General features: G+C 29.3%; 2 protein-coding genes across 3 annotated transcripts; both read right to left on the bottom strand.

The window, feature by feature from the left end:
• Positions 1-1,717: 1,717 nt before the first annotated feature.
• LOC115694829 (glycosyltransferase BC10-like) lies at positions 1,718-7,446 on the bottom strand. Of its 2 annotated transcripts, XM_061117391.1 has the most exons (11): positions 7,245-7,446; positions 6,005-6,473; positions 5,806-5,904; positions 4,875-4,975; positions 4,667-4,738; positions 4,469-4,559; positions 3,867-3,947; positions 3,631-3,690; positions 3,396-3,518; positions 2,132-2,170; positions 1,718-1,988 (listed from the first exon to the last, which is right to left on the bottom strand). In XM_061117391.1, the coding sequence occupies exons 2-11, from the start codon at positions 6,353-6,355 to the stop codon at positions 1,860-1,862; spliced, it is 1,146 nt and encodes a 381-aa protein (XP_060973374.1). In that variant the 5' UTR covers positions 6,356-6,473; positions 7,245-7,446; the 3' UTR covers positions 1,718-1,859. The 2 variants fall into 2 exon arrangements, with proteins under 2 accessions (XP_060973374.1, XP_030477779.1); XM_030621919.2 differs by lacking the exon at positions 7,245-7,446 and having other exon boundaries at positions 6,005-6,555.
• A 6,720-nt stretch (positions 7,447-14,166) lies between these two features.
• On the bottom strand, positions 14,167-16,065 carry LOC115724822 (peroxidase N1). The gene is made up of 2 exons (XM_030654169.2): positions 15,552-16,065; positions 14,167-14,893 (listed from the first exon to the last, which is right to left on the bottom strand). The coding sequence occupies exons 1-2, from the start codon at positions 15,951-15,953 to the stop codon at positions 14,309-14,311; spliced, it is 987 nt and encodes a 328-aa protein (XP_030510029.1). The 5' UTR covers positions 15,954-16,065; the 3' UTR covers positions 14,167-14,308.
• Positions 16,066-16,629: the final 564 nt, after the last annotated feature.

Below are 16,629 nucleotides of genomic sequence, written 5' to 3'. Positions count from 1 at the left end.
TCGTCGCATATAACTGGGTATAGGCGACGGTTTAAAACCGTCGCCTGTAGTATCAGGCACGGTTGAAAACCGTCGCCTATACCCAGTTATAGGCGACGGTTTTAAACCGTCGGGAATCCCAGATTAGCGACGGTTTTGAACCGTCGCCTATTTTGCCCAATTTACGACAGCCGAATAGGCGACGGTTATAGAAACCGACGATAATACTTTAAACGACTGTTTAAAAGCGTCGGGAAAACCCATTTTTGTAGTAGTGATGTAATAAAAGATATTAGTTATTATATTATTACTTCAAACAAAGAAAAGTTCTAGCGGTGCTTCTACTTTCTAATCATCTCTTGGTTTCGCGCAGAAAGTCATATTCATGTGTTATGTGTACGTTAAATTTTGGTTAATAGGACAAGGAAGAGAGTATAGTCTTACAGAACTTGAAATGTGAACATGAGTTGTCAGTTTATATATAAGCTTCAATTTTGGCTTCTTTAACCAGCTGCCACACATAAGTTACTTACTCTGAATTTATAACCATTTACAATTTTTTAACACTCAAAAAGTTACCGAGTTTGTTTTCTATAGCTTTACTTATTAAGGTAGAAAAATATTTTTGGATTGACTCCTCTATTCCGTTTATTAAATGAATTATTTTCAAGTTGACACATTAACTTAAAAATGACACAATAATGACCTACTACAGAGTATACACTTATATTCATTTTATTTATTGAGAATCAAAACTTTATTCTTCTTTACTAGATTAGCAGACACACACAATATTTAGACATTAACACAGGACACAATATTTTAACTCAAACTCAGAAACACTTAGTCGAAACTTGAATGAATAATGCCACTCTTTTAAGTTTTAAGACTGTATATGACTAGGCAATTTTGGTTATTGTATTATCATTGCTGCTACATAGTTGATCATTTTTAGATTTTTGATGTGAAATTTTGTATTGTGAGCTTTTTAGAGTTTCTAATAGATTTCAATGAGTAATAGATTTATATAATTATACTTGGAATAAATTTTGATAATGTTGTTTGGTGGATTCCTATTTTGTTATTAGGTAACATAATATTATTATTCGTTAGGTCTGTCACAATTATTAAGTGAGAATGAATCAATTTAAAAACCTTTCACTTTATTGAAAGGTGAGATTGATTTTAATATGAGCTTAATTATATTTTTTTATTTTGTATATCTATTGTTTTATTTGAAAACAGGTGAATAAATGACTACACTATATACAACAATTAAGGACATCACTCCAACTATAGAAAGTTGGAAGAATAAAATGAGAGTATTGTTAGAAAAATTTGAAAAGCGGACAAATAAGAGTTCACCACTCAAATATCAAATACTTAATGTTAGCAGACAAAAAAGTATATACAATCAGTTAATTTACTGTTGGAATTGTCAATACTCTACTAATAAATGCTATATTTTCCGAATTTTGCCTGTACACGCGTTGCAACAAATTATTATTTCATAAATATATTTTTTTTTCTTAAAAATGAACCGGTAATGATGTTGAACCTAATAACTAATAATAATATATTTTTTTAATTTTTAATTGTATCACTTTTTAATAACGTATAAAAAACTAACATAAAATTTAGTATACGTGACTCGCACGTAACTTTTTGCTAGTATATATATATATATATAAATATATATATATTCGTATTAATAAATCTTGTAATGGATTAAACCTTCAAACAAATAAAAAATCTAATTTAATAAACATTGAAAGAATAAGAACAAATGTAACCACTCCAACAGAAATAGCATATATCTTAATTGTCAAAAGAATTGGTGGGTAAAAATTTGAAGAAGAAGAAGAAGAAAGAAATTGAATCTAGGCACCAGCATAATTGGAGAAAAGGTTAATTAGTTTATCAAGAGTTTCAGGGTAAAACTTTCTGGCAAACAAATAACAGGGTCTCTGCAACCCATTCCACAAGCAAGGTCTTGTCATTATTGTCCTCTGCACCATATATATATAAATAGATGATATTAATATTAATAAAAAATTCTCATATAATTGAACATAAACAAATGAAGGTTTCTTCTAAAACTCTTTCTTCTATTAATTTTGCTGAAAATAATGGTATGAGGTCGATTTTGTACCTGGCTGTCGCTTGTGACATGAGTGCTCTCATCAATAGACTTATAAATTTTGGAGAGAAAAAAAAAATTAATAATAAGAATAATGATTAAAACACACTCAAAATTAGACGTAATTATGTGTTCTCCATTAGAAAATTATATGACTATTATTTAATAAGTATCATAACGAATATGTTGAATGTGAATGTTAGGGGGGGTAAAAATATTTCTTCTCTACAAGCATGATCTATTAATAAAAATTATATATTTTTTTATAGATAAGAAAAATATAAATTTTATTGGGACATAAATAAATATATAAAAATAAAAATATTTTTTTTTATAAAATAAATATAAAAATATGTGAAATAAAACATAAAAATTATAATTTTACAAAGATAAAAATAAAAATATATTATTTTATTAAACATTAAGTGAGGTCCACTCTCCTCAGCCAATTGAAAATGTATGATAGCCAATCAATAAATGTAGACATATATATATATATAGAGGTTAAATATTATTTTGGATCTATATTTTGTAAAAGTTACCAATTAAATTTTTTATTTTGTTAAATAGAGTCCGAAATAATATTTACTCATATATATTCATTGATTAAAAAAAAAGAAAATTTAAACTCTTTTCTTTCCATTTTATAAACTACTTTCTATTTAAGCACCAATAATGTCCTTAAAATAAATTAATAACATGATCAAAGTCACACATTAATTAATAACATGCTCATTGTTGCTCATTAGCATTTGACAAAAAAAATGCTCATTAGTCCATAATTCTTTTTTAACCTTTAATTATAGTGTATAATTTTTTGAAATTTAAATTCTGTTCGACAGTACTTTCATTTTAATGAATATGTATTATTTTATCATAAAATATTTTTTTTGGGAGATTTAATTTTATAAAATTATGATAACAATTGTTTTTAAAACACAAGATTAGAGCTAAATATAGACATAAATTCTCTAAAAAAGATACACATATAAATAATTTAATATTAAAAGATTACATAATAGAAGTAAAATTATTAGTAATAAAATCAATTTCAATTTCATGCTCTTGAAATTAATGTGAGAATATATATATATAATTTTTTTTAGTGAAAAAAATGGCATATATTATAGATTTTTTTAAGTGTATTAGAGATATAGTAGTGTTTAGTATTTGAAATTAATATTTAGGTTAACTTATTAAAATTATATATTTGGTAATTAATAACATTTTTGTTAAGAAGAAAAAAAGAAGATTTAGAATTTGGTGAGATATATACCGTAATGTTCTTGAGGAGCTCAAAAGAAATATCTTGAGCCCTATAAGCTCTAGGATGCCACTTGCCTTCAGACCAATCAACATGGGTTACTGACCAATTTGCAATCGCACCAGGGTCTTTCATCTGAGTACGTACAAATTGAAAATACATATATATTATTTATTATAATAAAGTATGTATCTTTAATGATAAAGAAATAACCAATTATGACAATTGATGTTATATATAAACTCACATGAAGAAAGGTTTGCAAATAATGCTCGTCCGAGTAGCAGTTGCGGCCATTCATGTTTGGCTGACACAATAATGTTATGCAATAATTTTCAAATTTAACCAAATAATAATAATGATGATTATGATAAATTTTCGATTTTAAGTTTATAAGTAGTCTCTGCTAATTTATTTTACTTGTAAAAATATCATATAATTGGTATTAAAAAAGAGAAAGACATTAATTAATTGCATATATACCCTGCAGAAAAGTTTGAACTTTCTGTGGTACAAGCTGTCTGCCATAACGATAATTGCATGTTGCCGTTTCAAAGAAAACCACTGTACAACACAATACAAAAATAGTAAAGACAAAAATCCCACTTTTGTAATCTTATGGAAAACATGGACATATATATATTTTCTCTTATTGAATTCCACTTTTTATTATAGGCAAAAATAAATTATTGTAACTAAATGTAATTTTTAATAAAAAAATAAAAATTATTTGTGATATTTAAATTATAGTAATTAAAGATAAGTTGTGATTAATACATTAATCACAAATTTTTTAGTTATAAATGACGATTTATAGAGGCCTGACCTATCTTAAAAACTTAAAAATTAAGATAAAGTGACACTTTAACTCAAACATCATAAAAGATAATATATCACTATAACTATAATAAGTGACAGCTTAACTTATCAAACATATAACATGCAATTACTGCTATATTCTAATAATAACGAGTTCTTCATATTTTTATATTTTAAATAATGTTAAAAACCGTTAATCAATTAAGGAGTGCACCTTATCAAATAACAAATTGTTGTATAAGAATTTATGAATGAATTAAAAATACCTGTGAGCCCTTCCTAAAGTCTTGCTTTACAACTTCAGGTAACATATGTTCTGAATACCTACCATTACCATGAGGACCAGGATCCACAAAACTACAAAACATACACACATTGGTATATAACAAGAACTTTAATTTATCCAACTGAATAAGAAAACAAATGATCATGATGATGTAAAGTTATGCTTAATATATAATTACCAATCAACGAAGCTGACATTGGTGAAGATTAGATAATTATACACGTAGTCGAAGTTATGCACTGGTACACAACTGATATATACCACCACCAACAACAAGTATTAATTACAGATTAATAACAAGTTAAAATAATGAATATAATTAATTAACCAGAATCTATCTCATAATTCCCACAGTCTGATCAAACTTGACAATTAATTTTGTGTACCTGTCAGATAGCAAGATAAAATGTTCGTTGTCAGGATCTAAGAGTGCGTTCCCCAAAAGTCTCTTCTCTGCCTCTATCATTGAAAATTTTCCCCACCCCACCTGAAAATATAAATTTATATATATATATATATATGCTATTATATGACACTCAATCTCATTACATTACATGGGATATCTAAAATCTATACATTGTTGTAACTATAAAGATTAAAAAGCGGCATAAGTACCTAAAGTTTTAAGTTTGTAAGCGGCATAAACCCAATATTTATTTAGTGGTATAAGTACCTAAAGTTTTAAGTTTGTAAGCAGCATAAACCCAATGTTTATTTTTAGCGACATAAGTACCCAATGTTTGTAATAAAATTGTAATTTTTTTACAATTTTGTCAGTACAGACTTTATTTTAAATTTATTCAATGAACATTTGGAAGTAACTGATACTTATTGTTTCTGTCTAGACCCAATAATCAAGAATCTAAACCTTATATGTGGTCTGTGTTTAAGAAAATAACAAGGTTTGTACTGACGAAATTAAAGAAAAATTATAGTTTTATAGACACTGGGTACTTATGCCGCTAAAAATAAACATTGGGATTATGCCACTTAATAACTTAAAACTTTAAGTATACTTATGCCGCTATTTACCCAACTATAAAAGAAATAATAAATTTGAAACTCGGTTTTAATTAACGAGTTAATAATTTGTGGAATGGTGATTAATACTTAATTTGAACAAACATAGATTGATCTGATTGAACAAATTAAACAATTGTAAGATAAAATCTAATGAACATAAATCAAACGTAATTTATAGTGAGATCATAAGCTTTTAGCGTACTTTAAATTATCTATGTGACACTTCCAAAACTGGTATATATATTGTTTCTATTCTCATTAAAAATTAGTCTAGAATAGAAGAAATACAAGTACCTTATCACTACGTATGTCTCGACCAACAAAGTGAGGACTCACATGAGTTGGACTTTCTTTTGAAGCGTGTACATAAACACTAAACCTATCCTCATGGCCCTGCCAAATTATATAATAACAAAAATTAATGATATATAAATAAGAAAATTATGAAATATATATCATCATAGTGTGCATTGTAATTATACATGATGCTTACAGAAAAGAACTTGTCCCAGAGTTTCTCAAAGGGCAATGAACTTGGAGTCATAAACATGAAAGCAATTTTAGGGTTCTTAGAGTGAATATTAGGGATCCTTAGAATCTCTTTGATCACTGCCTGAGAGGCAATCTCACCATCAGTCAAATCTCTAGACAGAAGGAACAAAGGCTTTTGAAAGAATGAACCACAGCCGTTGGATGAGAAGATGAAACAACCCTCAGATGAACTTCTTGGTGCAAATAGATAGGCAAATATCAGAAATATGGTCACAAAAGGAACCATTACTAGAACCCATCTTGGCCTTTTGTTCAAGTGAATTGTTGACCGTACTTGTCTTGACATTGACATTATATTATACAAGCTTTCAATTGCTTTTGATCTCTTATTATTAGGAATTATTGACTAAACTCATGTTCACTATTATACATATATATACCACTTTCCTTTGTCTATTATTGCTCCACTGCTGAAAAACACATATCCAAATTAACACACATAATTAGTGTATATAAATATGAATAACTTCTAAAAACCAAATAAAAAATAAAATATTCATTTATGAATCAATTGCTTTCTTTTGTAGGTTTTCATTGGCACCCCGAATTGATTATAGGAGCTTTTTTATTTTTATACTTTAAAACAGTTTTTTACAACCTAAATCACAATTAAAGAATCGTAAAGCAACCAACACAGAAATTACTGAAAAAACCACTTTAAAAACTCACATGATGTAATTCCCCTTGATAATATGTAGCTAGGTACATATTTTAAACTATAATGGCATGTTTTATACATAATAGACTATAGGAGTCGAAAAGAGACAGCTTAAAAAGTAATATAATATAATAAAGGGAAACACTTTAAAGAGAACTGATATTAAAAATTCCTTCCAAAATTCTGGAATTGAAAAATATAGAAAGACTTTATTATTAGGTCGTATTATCGAATATATCACTTAGTTAAACATGTCATGACTACTGTAGAATAAAAAAAGTGGGATTTTTCTGTTCATTCATGTATGATGCATATATATTTCCATATATGGTCACTTACATAGATGCATCATAGATTTTAATTCCATTACAAGAAAATTCCACGGCCAAGAAACATTGATGATCATTAATAACAAAGTTACAAGGTTAATTGAAAACCAGAAAGATAAAAGCTGAGGAATATTAACAGAAAATTACATCCCTGTATCAAAATAAAAAGAAAACATTAAATTGAAAAAACGTACCTGATATAGTATTATGATTAAGGTAATAGTTAATGAGATTGGAGAAGACAATGCAAAAAAATATTTTTTTCTTGGGAAGATTCAGATCTGAAGAAGGAGACTGTTTCAGAGTAAAGTGGCTATCTACTCTGGGAATTTGCACACGTAATAATTAATTTTTATTCATTAACATCCCTAGTCAAATTAACTTAATTAAATTATGATAAAAAATTAACTTAATTAATTACATTTTCTCAAAAAAAATAACAAAATAAATAAATAAATAATTACATGGTTATATATTCTCATTTCAAAAAAAAAAAAAATTAGTTATATATATAGTAGAAGGGAAATTTAATTTTCTATACTTAAAAAATTTTAATATTTCATTTTTAAACCAATACATTTCAAACTAAGAAAAATATGATACTTTTATCTAAAACCCAGAAATATCCCTCTCATAACTCAACCCCATCTCTCTCTCTCTGTCTGAAATCAAAAAAAAAAAAAAAAAAAATTCCCCGGAGTCCGACCATCGGACCCCACTCCTCTTTTCCTCTCTCTCAAATCGCAAAAAAAAAAAAAAAAAAAAAAAAAAAAAACATGCGGTCCGATGGTCGCACCATGGGTCCGATTGGTCGGACCCCATCGGATCCCATGGTCCGACCATCGGACCGGTATTTTTTTTTTTTTTTTTTGCGATTTCAGAGAGGAAAAGAGAGTGGGGTTGAGGGGGTGCGAAGTTTGGGTGGTCCGAGAGAGGGAGGTTGGGTCGAGGATTTTGTGCGGGTGGTCAGAGGTGGTGGTGAGGGTCGGAGGTCAGACGTCGGAGGTGGTGGTGAGGGTGGGCGGTTGTGGGATGCGAGAGAGAGAGAGAGAGAGAGAGAGAGAGAGAGAGAGAGAGAGAGAGAGAGAGAGAGAGAGAGAGAGAGAGAGAGAGAGAGAGAGAGAGAGAGAGAGAGAGAGAGAGAGAGAGAGAGAGAGAGAGATGATGCAGAGAGAGTTTGAGGGAAAGAGAGAGAATGGGTTTGAATTGTGAGGGGGGTATTTTTGGGGTTTTGAAAAAAATGTCATAGTTTTTTTGGGGGAGTTCTATTTACACCCCACAAAATGATAAGTACACCCCATTATTAAAAAAAATATAAACTTAAATAATTTTTAAAAATTACTTTTAATATTTTTTAAAAAAAATTTTCTCACATTATTTTATGTTAATTTCAATACTTATTTTGATTTTATTTTCATAATTTTTTCTAACTCATGTATATTTTTTTTTTTAATTTTTTTTAAGAAAATTTTATATAATTTTTTTCTCATAATATTTAAAATATAATTTATTATTGTTTGATAGGTATATTTTTTAAGAATATGAATTGGAAAAAAAAAAGTTAAAAAAATTTAGTACAATTAAAGATATAAATTTTATATAAAATAAAAATTATTAAAATGGGGTGCCTTTAGAAAATTTTGGGGTGTAAATAAAATTTCCCTTTTTTTGTTGGGGAGTTATATTTACACCCCATAAAATTATAAATGCACCCCATTATTAAAAAAAATATAAACTTAAATAATTTTTAAAAATTACTTTTAATATTTTTTTAAAAAAAATTTCTCCTATTATTTTATGTTAATTTTAATACTTATTTTGATTTTATTTTCATAATTTTTTCTAACTCATGTATATTTTCTTTTTATTTTTTTCTAAGAAAATTTCATATAATTTTTTATTTTAATTATTTTGTCATAATTTTTAAAATATAATTTAATTTTGTTTGATAGGTATATTTTTTTAAGAATATAAATTGAAAGAAAAAAGTTAAAAATACGTACTACAATTAAAGATATAAATTTTATATAAAATAAAAATTATTAAAATGGGGTGTACTTAGAAATTTTTGGGGTGTAAATAAAACTTCTCTTTTTTATTTTGAAAATTTTTGGTTTAATAATAATTTTTTTTTAATTTTTTAAGTATATAAAATCAAATTTCCCTAGTAGAATTCTGAGAGAGAATGAACACAGGAGATTTAAGTGGTTTATAGACTAATAGTTTATGAGCGAATTATATTAAGATAAGATTCTTGTAGAGCTTAAGGGATTCAATAAACTATCTTGGGATCTTATACATGCTTAATACTAAAAGTTAGATCCTTTTTTACAACTGATACCCTAATCCCTAACCGTGGTAGCGATTTCATATGGGCCCAATAGAGTGGACCGGTTACACTTAGGTGCCGTTTGGTAACACATTTGTTTTTTAATATTTTAATCACAAAATGAAAGTAAAACTTTTGTTTTTGAAAAACAAAAATACGTTCTGTAACCACTTTTATTTTTTAATTTTAAAAACATAAAACAAAAATGTGTTCTGTAAATTCATTTTTATTTTCATTTTTTAATTTTATTTAAGTCGGGTCTAGATCCGGGATCAGATTCGGGTTTGGGTCAGAGGCCAGGTTCAACGCCAGCCGTGGGAGAAGGATTTGGGTCCAGATCTGGTCGGAGTCTAAAACATTGATTAAGAAAAAAAATTATTTAAAAATATATTGAAAGTAATTTTTTTTTTTTAAAAAAATTTTAATTCTCAATTAAAAAATTAAAAAGTGAAAACAGTTTTATAGAACATATTTTTTATAAATATTTTCACTTTTTCAATTTTAAAAATAAAAAAATAATTAAAAAAGTGTTATCAAATGCCACCTTAATTAATTAGCTTATAGTTATCTTAAATTAAAATATTATTAACTCTAATTAATAAATGTAATCCTTTTTTTTCCATTAGCCTCTCGTATTGAGTAAGTAAGCTACAGTTGCACTATAGCCCGATGGACGGGGCTACATACTCCATTCTATTGAATAAATAATGAGAACCAACTAAAATAATAGTTTGCAATCTCATGAGTCAAATTTTTAACTTTCTAATTCCCAGATCGTTTGACAAATAATTATAATCAAATCAAATGAAAAAAATTATAGCATCACAAATTGACCTTAAGAACACCTATATTCTGTTTCATTCATTGCTCAGAACACAATAGTAGAAACTGTTACAGCAGGTTCATTCAATCTCGTAGCTTATTGAGCACTCAACTATTTTGTAAGGTACGTAACTACACTACTAATACTACAAAAAATAGCTACATTTAGTGACAATTTTTTAGTCACAAAAAATTTTAGTCACAACATAAGTTTTTTGTGACTAAATGTGACTTTTAGTCACAACAAAAAGTTACTTGTGACTAAAACATAGTATTTAGATACAAGTTATCACTAATTTAGTTTTGGTCACAACAAGTATTGTGACTAATTAAAATACATTTAAGTCACAATAAACTGTAATTTTTGTGACTAATAATTTTAGCCAGGGATCTTTTAGTCACAATATAGGAATGATGGTTTACAATTAGTCACAACTTTTTTACTTTTAGTCGTCACAACTTTTTTACTTTTAGTCACACGTTTTGTTGTGACTAAAAGTAAAAAAAAAAAAAAATTGTAGTGTAATAACCCATTCAGTCGCAGAGAACTTGTTATTCCCAACCACTAATATTGATTTGATGGCGAGCCAACGAAGAACAAAGAAGAACCATCAACAAAAAAAAAAACAAAACTATGTCACACATACAAAACTAAAACACTCAAAATCATGTCATAAAAACAACACAAAAAACGTTTAAAATTATGTCACAGAGACAAAACTAAGACACTAAAACCACGACACAGACAAAACTAACCGCAGTAGCAAAAATTGAATTACAATAGCAAAATACAACCTCGATCAAGTCAAACCTAAGCCCAAGGAAGGCCAACATGCCTGGCCAGAGAAAAAAGACAACCGTCGATAGCTATAGATATAGGAACGAGAAACTCTAATTTTTCCCCCATTATTGAACCTTCAATTTTTTTAATAGAATAGGGCCTGAGATTCTTTTTTATTATTTTTCATTAAAAATTTGTTTATTGTCCCCTTTCAATTTTTTTTTCATTTTACCCCTTACAAATACTCTATGCCTTCGTCCCTATAGGTGAGTGTTGGTTGCAATTAGGGATGAAAATCTCACCAGTGGGTATAAAAGCCTCGCGGGTACCTACCCCTAATGGGTTAGGGATTCTCTATCTAAATGGAGAATTTAACGGGGACAATGACAACTTTTCATCCCTAAATGTTAAACTGGTGGGGATGGGGATAGCACCTCCCGCCTTGACGGGGACCCTAACTTGCTACTAGTTTCCAAAGAGGTCGAGAGGGAGAGAGAGTGTTTGTCTAATTTTTCTATTTGAATAAATGGTAAAAAAAAACTTTAATAGTTATCTAATATATTTCATTAAGATAAATTCATATTAATTCAGCTTAATATAATTCACTAAAGGAAAAAAAAAATTATATGGTAAAAGACCATTTTGCCCCTTACTTAACCAAAAAGTAACCTTGCCACCTAGGGCCATTTTGTTCAAATCTAATACCACAAATATTTTCGACATTCCCAATATCTATCTAAATTGCCTCTCTATTTCTAAAATACTAAACCATACGAAAATATGAATCTATTGGCCAAACGTCGTGTTTCACTATTATGGGACATAAAATATGAAAAATATGAAATTCCATATATAAGATAAATAGCACACCCAGAATTTAAATATATCTCCATAAATTCGTAAATCATAATTGAAACTCTATTTTCAAATTAAACTCTAATTATCTTCTAATTCTTGTATTAAAATTAAGCGGTCATTACAATTGTTCACCTAGTGTAGCTAGCTCCCATTGTTAAGGGTAATAAATTGAATTTAAGCCAGTGTCCAAATAATGATTTTGAAAGAGAATAAATGAAGAACATTCTTTATGCTTCTACTATCAAAAGCCTATTGTATGCTTAAGTGTGCATAAGACCCAGCATTGCCTACTCTGTCGGAGTGTTAGGAAGATTTTATAGTAATGGGGATAGACCATTGGAAAACTATAAAGAAGATTATGAGGTATCTTTAGGATACTAAAAATTACAATCTTATGTTCAAACGAACAAGAAATCTAGAAGTAGTTGGCTACTTAGATTCAAATTTTGCTGGTTTTACAAATTCACGCAAATCAATATCTGGTTACGTGTTTATAATTGCTGGTGGAGCTATCATGTAGAAGTAACAAATAACCCTTGATCATTATTTCTACTATGAAGGTTGAGTTTGTTTCTTGTTTTTAGGCTACATCACATGGTGTATGGTTAAAGAGTTTAATTTTAGCCCTTAGAGTTGTTGATTCGATATCAAGGCCATTAAGAATGTTCTGTGACAATTCAACTATTGTTTTCATGGCTATGTACAACAAAAGATGAAGTCAAAGTAAGCACATCGACATTAAGTACTTAGCTATTAGAGAATGTGTGGAAGAAAATAAAGTGGTCATTCAAGATATTAGCACTGACTTTATGATTGCCGATCCTATGACAAAAGGCTTTTCACCACATAAATTCAAGGATCATGTAGAGAACATGGGACTTGATTCTCTCACTACAAGAAATGTTACTTTTACCGGCGCAATTTGCTATTGTGCTAGTAAAAAGGTTAAAGTTTTACCGGCGCACATTTGTAATGGCAAAAGTCTAACTTTTACCAACGTATTTACGTGCTAAAAAAAGTAATTTTTGCTAGCACTTTTCATTTTGCCCCGATAAAAATTCTAATACCAACGTTGATTTGCAAATCTCTTTTGCCAACACATCAAATGTATATTCTTCTTTGCCAACGCCATACTAATTAAACTTTTATCAGCGCATAAATGTGCTGGCAAAAGTGACATTTCTTATAGTGCCTTATAGAACTTGTATAAATAAAGTTATTATTAATGAAACTCTTATTTTGATGTGTTCTAATATTTATGTGAATCTTAATTTTTTATTTGAGAAAATTTTAGAGGACAAAAATAAACATAAGTTTTTAGATTTATTCGATTAAAAATATTGCCACATAAAGTACATTGTTATGCAATAACTATATCATAATACATTGAAGATAATAATCACCATATAATGAGAACTTATCGCTATGATTAATGTGTTTATTATATAATGATGAGGAACATTGAGTTTAAGTAGTAGACCTAAATATTGACCAAATGGGAGAATATTAGAATATTTTCTATATGTGTACAAAAACGTATGAAGATAATATTGATATTCTCATTGACTATATTTGATCACAAATTAAATGTGATTAAAATAAAGATTTTGATTCACCAAATAATTTCTTTCTGAATTAATTGTTAAAATATATATTCTGACCATTAATATACTTATGGCGCATCTCATCTATAAATATAGGGTCTCGGTCCCTGAGCTTACTACTCATTCTCTGCAAACTAAAAAATCCATCTAAAATAGAGTAGAGAGAGCTTGGAAGCCCGGATACTCACACTAACTAGTTTCTTTTTCTTTTGTAGATCCGAAGTTCGCGTGGGATTGAAACTCAAAAGATCAATGGCTAGAGGTATTTCGATCTCTTTCGTCGTATTTGTATATGATCGATTTTCTTTATTTGTTTGTATTATAAATCGAGCATATATACTTTATATTGTTCATATATTAATGTCTTATATAATTGTGATCTTGCAATCTTTTTGTTTGACTTTATTTTAGTTTTTTATTAAAACAATTCAAGAATTAGGTAGCCGATTAGTTGGTTTGTTTTTACGATTCTAATCCTAGTTGTATTTCCAACGGGGGAGATATCCTGATTGGACTGCAAATTGCTATTAAAAGAACTGCATTTCAAAAAAAAAAAGTTAAATATTTCTTTCAAAACTTTATTTTGGTAATCAAAAGCATCAAAATATAACTTTAATTGTAATCCAAAATCAATATATAAAATCGATGGGTTTGTTTTGATGGAAAAGTGATAGTTTCGGTATGTGCTTAAATAATTATTAAAAAAGACAAAACAGAGATGATGAATAAGAAATGAGATTATAATCACAAATAACTTTATTAATAAAGACTACACATGGTGTTCCACCATAGATAATAGGTCATTGAATCAATTATAAACAACAAACAAATGAAAGAAATGAATGAATAAAATGTGATCATGAGTTAATTGAAAGCAGTGCAAAGCCTTCGAATTTCACCGTCACTGCCAGTTTTGACACCAATGTTGCTCATCTTGACCATAGATTTTCCAAACTCAACATTGAAGTTCAAGCTCCTCAATCCTCTCTCCCCCAAGAACCGTTGGACGAAGGGCTTGGTGGAAGGATCAGTCCACAGCTTCTGATCCGACTCAACTACTCCACGACCATTTCTCAAGTTTCTGAAGAAAGTAGCATCAAAATTGGCTGCGCTGCCCGTGTCCATATCAACCCGCTTGGCCCCATCGCCGTTGTCCGGGCAAAGAGCTCTGAGTTGAGGAAGGAAAGAAGGGTTGATTGTGGGATCGGCGCCGTTTCCGGTGGTGGTGAAGTTGTAGAGTCTGTATCTGAAGAGTTGGCATGCAGTGGTGCCAATGGTGTGTCCACCAACTAGGGTGACCAAATCTTGAGTGTTGAGCCCCTTGGCTAAAAACTTGCCTTTCTGTAAATCAATGGACTCCCTAAATCCGGGCAAGTTGTTAGTGTCGCTTGCTGATGAAACGAGCCCATCTCTACGCCCAGTAGGCACTTTCCAGCTGAAGCCTTTTGTCTGTAACAAAATTAAGCATAACATTATCAAATCATGTTATTATTTTTTTCCAAACATTTTGGAAACTAGAAATAACATAATATGAGCAATATTCAGTACAAAAAACTGCTACTTTTAATGACAATTTTTTAGTCACAAAATGAAAAATTTAGGATTAAATGTGACTTTTAGTCAAAAAAAAAAAAAAATTATTTGTGACAAAAATATACCATTTAGACCTAAGTTGTCACTAATTTAGTTTTAGTCACAACAAGTATTGTGACTAAAAATTAGTCACAACAAATTATAATTTTTGTGACTAATACTTTTAGTCACGGACCTTTTAATCACAACATATAGGAATAATAATTTATAATTAGTGACAATTTTTTTACTTTTAGTTACAAGTTTTGTTGTGACTAAAAGTAAAATTTTTTATAGTGATTATGGCACATTATAAAGAGAAAAATGCTAATGAGGATCCATGGTGTGCCACCTGTATGAGCTATCAATTTTATATTTTGTCCTATTTATTTAATAATGATTGTAAAAAACGGCTAATTATTTATACAACCTCATCTTCTCATAAGGGTGTTAGGGACTACGATGGCTTATAACAATGCTTCATTAATATATGAAAGTTCTAATATTGTATTTTGTATTGATGTGATGTGCTTACCAAGACGACAGAGTCACGAGCAGCGAGAGCTAGAATATCAGCACAAGAAACGACACCAGGGCATGCAGCTTCAACTTGTTGCTTAGCATCGTCTATGACATTGTAGCCAGGTATTCCACTATTGGGTGGAGCAGTCTTTTCAGTTGCTGCACCCTCGATAAGGATTGAACCGTCACAGCCATGGACAAAGCAGTCGTGGAAATGCATTCTCAAGATTCCTGGAGCTATTCGAGGATTGGATTTAAAATGAGTCTCCATGGTTGATCTAACAATGGACTCTACTTTGGGGCATGTTCTTGAGTAGAACCCAACTCTAGTGCCCTGCCCATTCACTAACGTCCCAACTAAACCAAGTGACATTATAAACAAAATCAACATGACTTTACTATAATGGCCCTTCATCTTGCGAATATTATATAGATGTAATTGTATGATATAATTGGAAGGATTTTGAGATGTTAATGCTGTATTTTTTAGCTAGTTATTAGTTTGGTTTGTGGATATTATGGGTTGAGGATATCAAAGATTATATATAAGACATGGGTTTGAAGGTCAAAGGCTTTTAAAGCTGGTCAACTAGAGGAGGTAAGAATGAAAAGTCAAAAAAGCCGGCCTTAAGGTCAAATGCTCAAAGCTTGGAACTGATCAATAAAAGAGGTATATATATATATGTAGAGTGTAAGTAGGTATATATAGCTGGAATCTGCAGTGTACGTGTACTGTTTGATTGAATCAAAACTGGTGGATTCCATTCCATTAATGCTTTTGCAATTTGCATGGTTATGTACGTAGTTTGCGCGTTTGGTCAGAAATATTAGCCCAATTATTATGATTAGTAGTACTATTTATTATTATCTTTTGATTTTTATTATTATCGTTTGGTGCTTATAATTAGTTAACAGCCCCTCAACAGAGAAGGAAGAAGGATATAACTGTATATTCATGATTATATTGTATATAAAAGAATAGCAGGCCAAACGCCAGAAACAACCAATTAATAAAGTTGAAAAGTAAAACAAACAAATAGAGAAGAAGAAGATAATCTTCTGAACAAAAAACCAGAAGAATTAGTCGAATT

Source organism: Cannabis sativa, chromosome 6 (assembly GCF_029168945.1).
Source record: "Cannabis sativa cultivar Pink pepper isolate KNU-18-1 chromosome 6, ASM2916894v1, whole genome shotgun sequence".
Lineage (NCBI taxonomy): Eukaryota > Viridiplantae > Streptophyta > Magnoliopsida > Rosales > Cannabaceae > Cannabis > Cannabis sativa.
The sequence above is the reverse complement of the archived record's forward strand: the minus strand, read 5'-3'. Positions and strand labels throughout refer to the sequence as shown.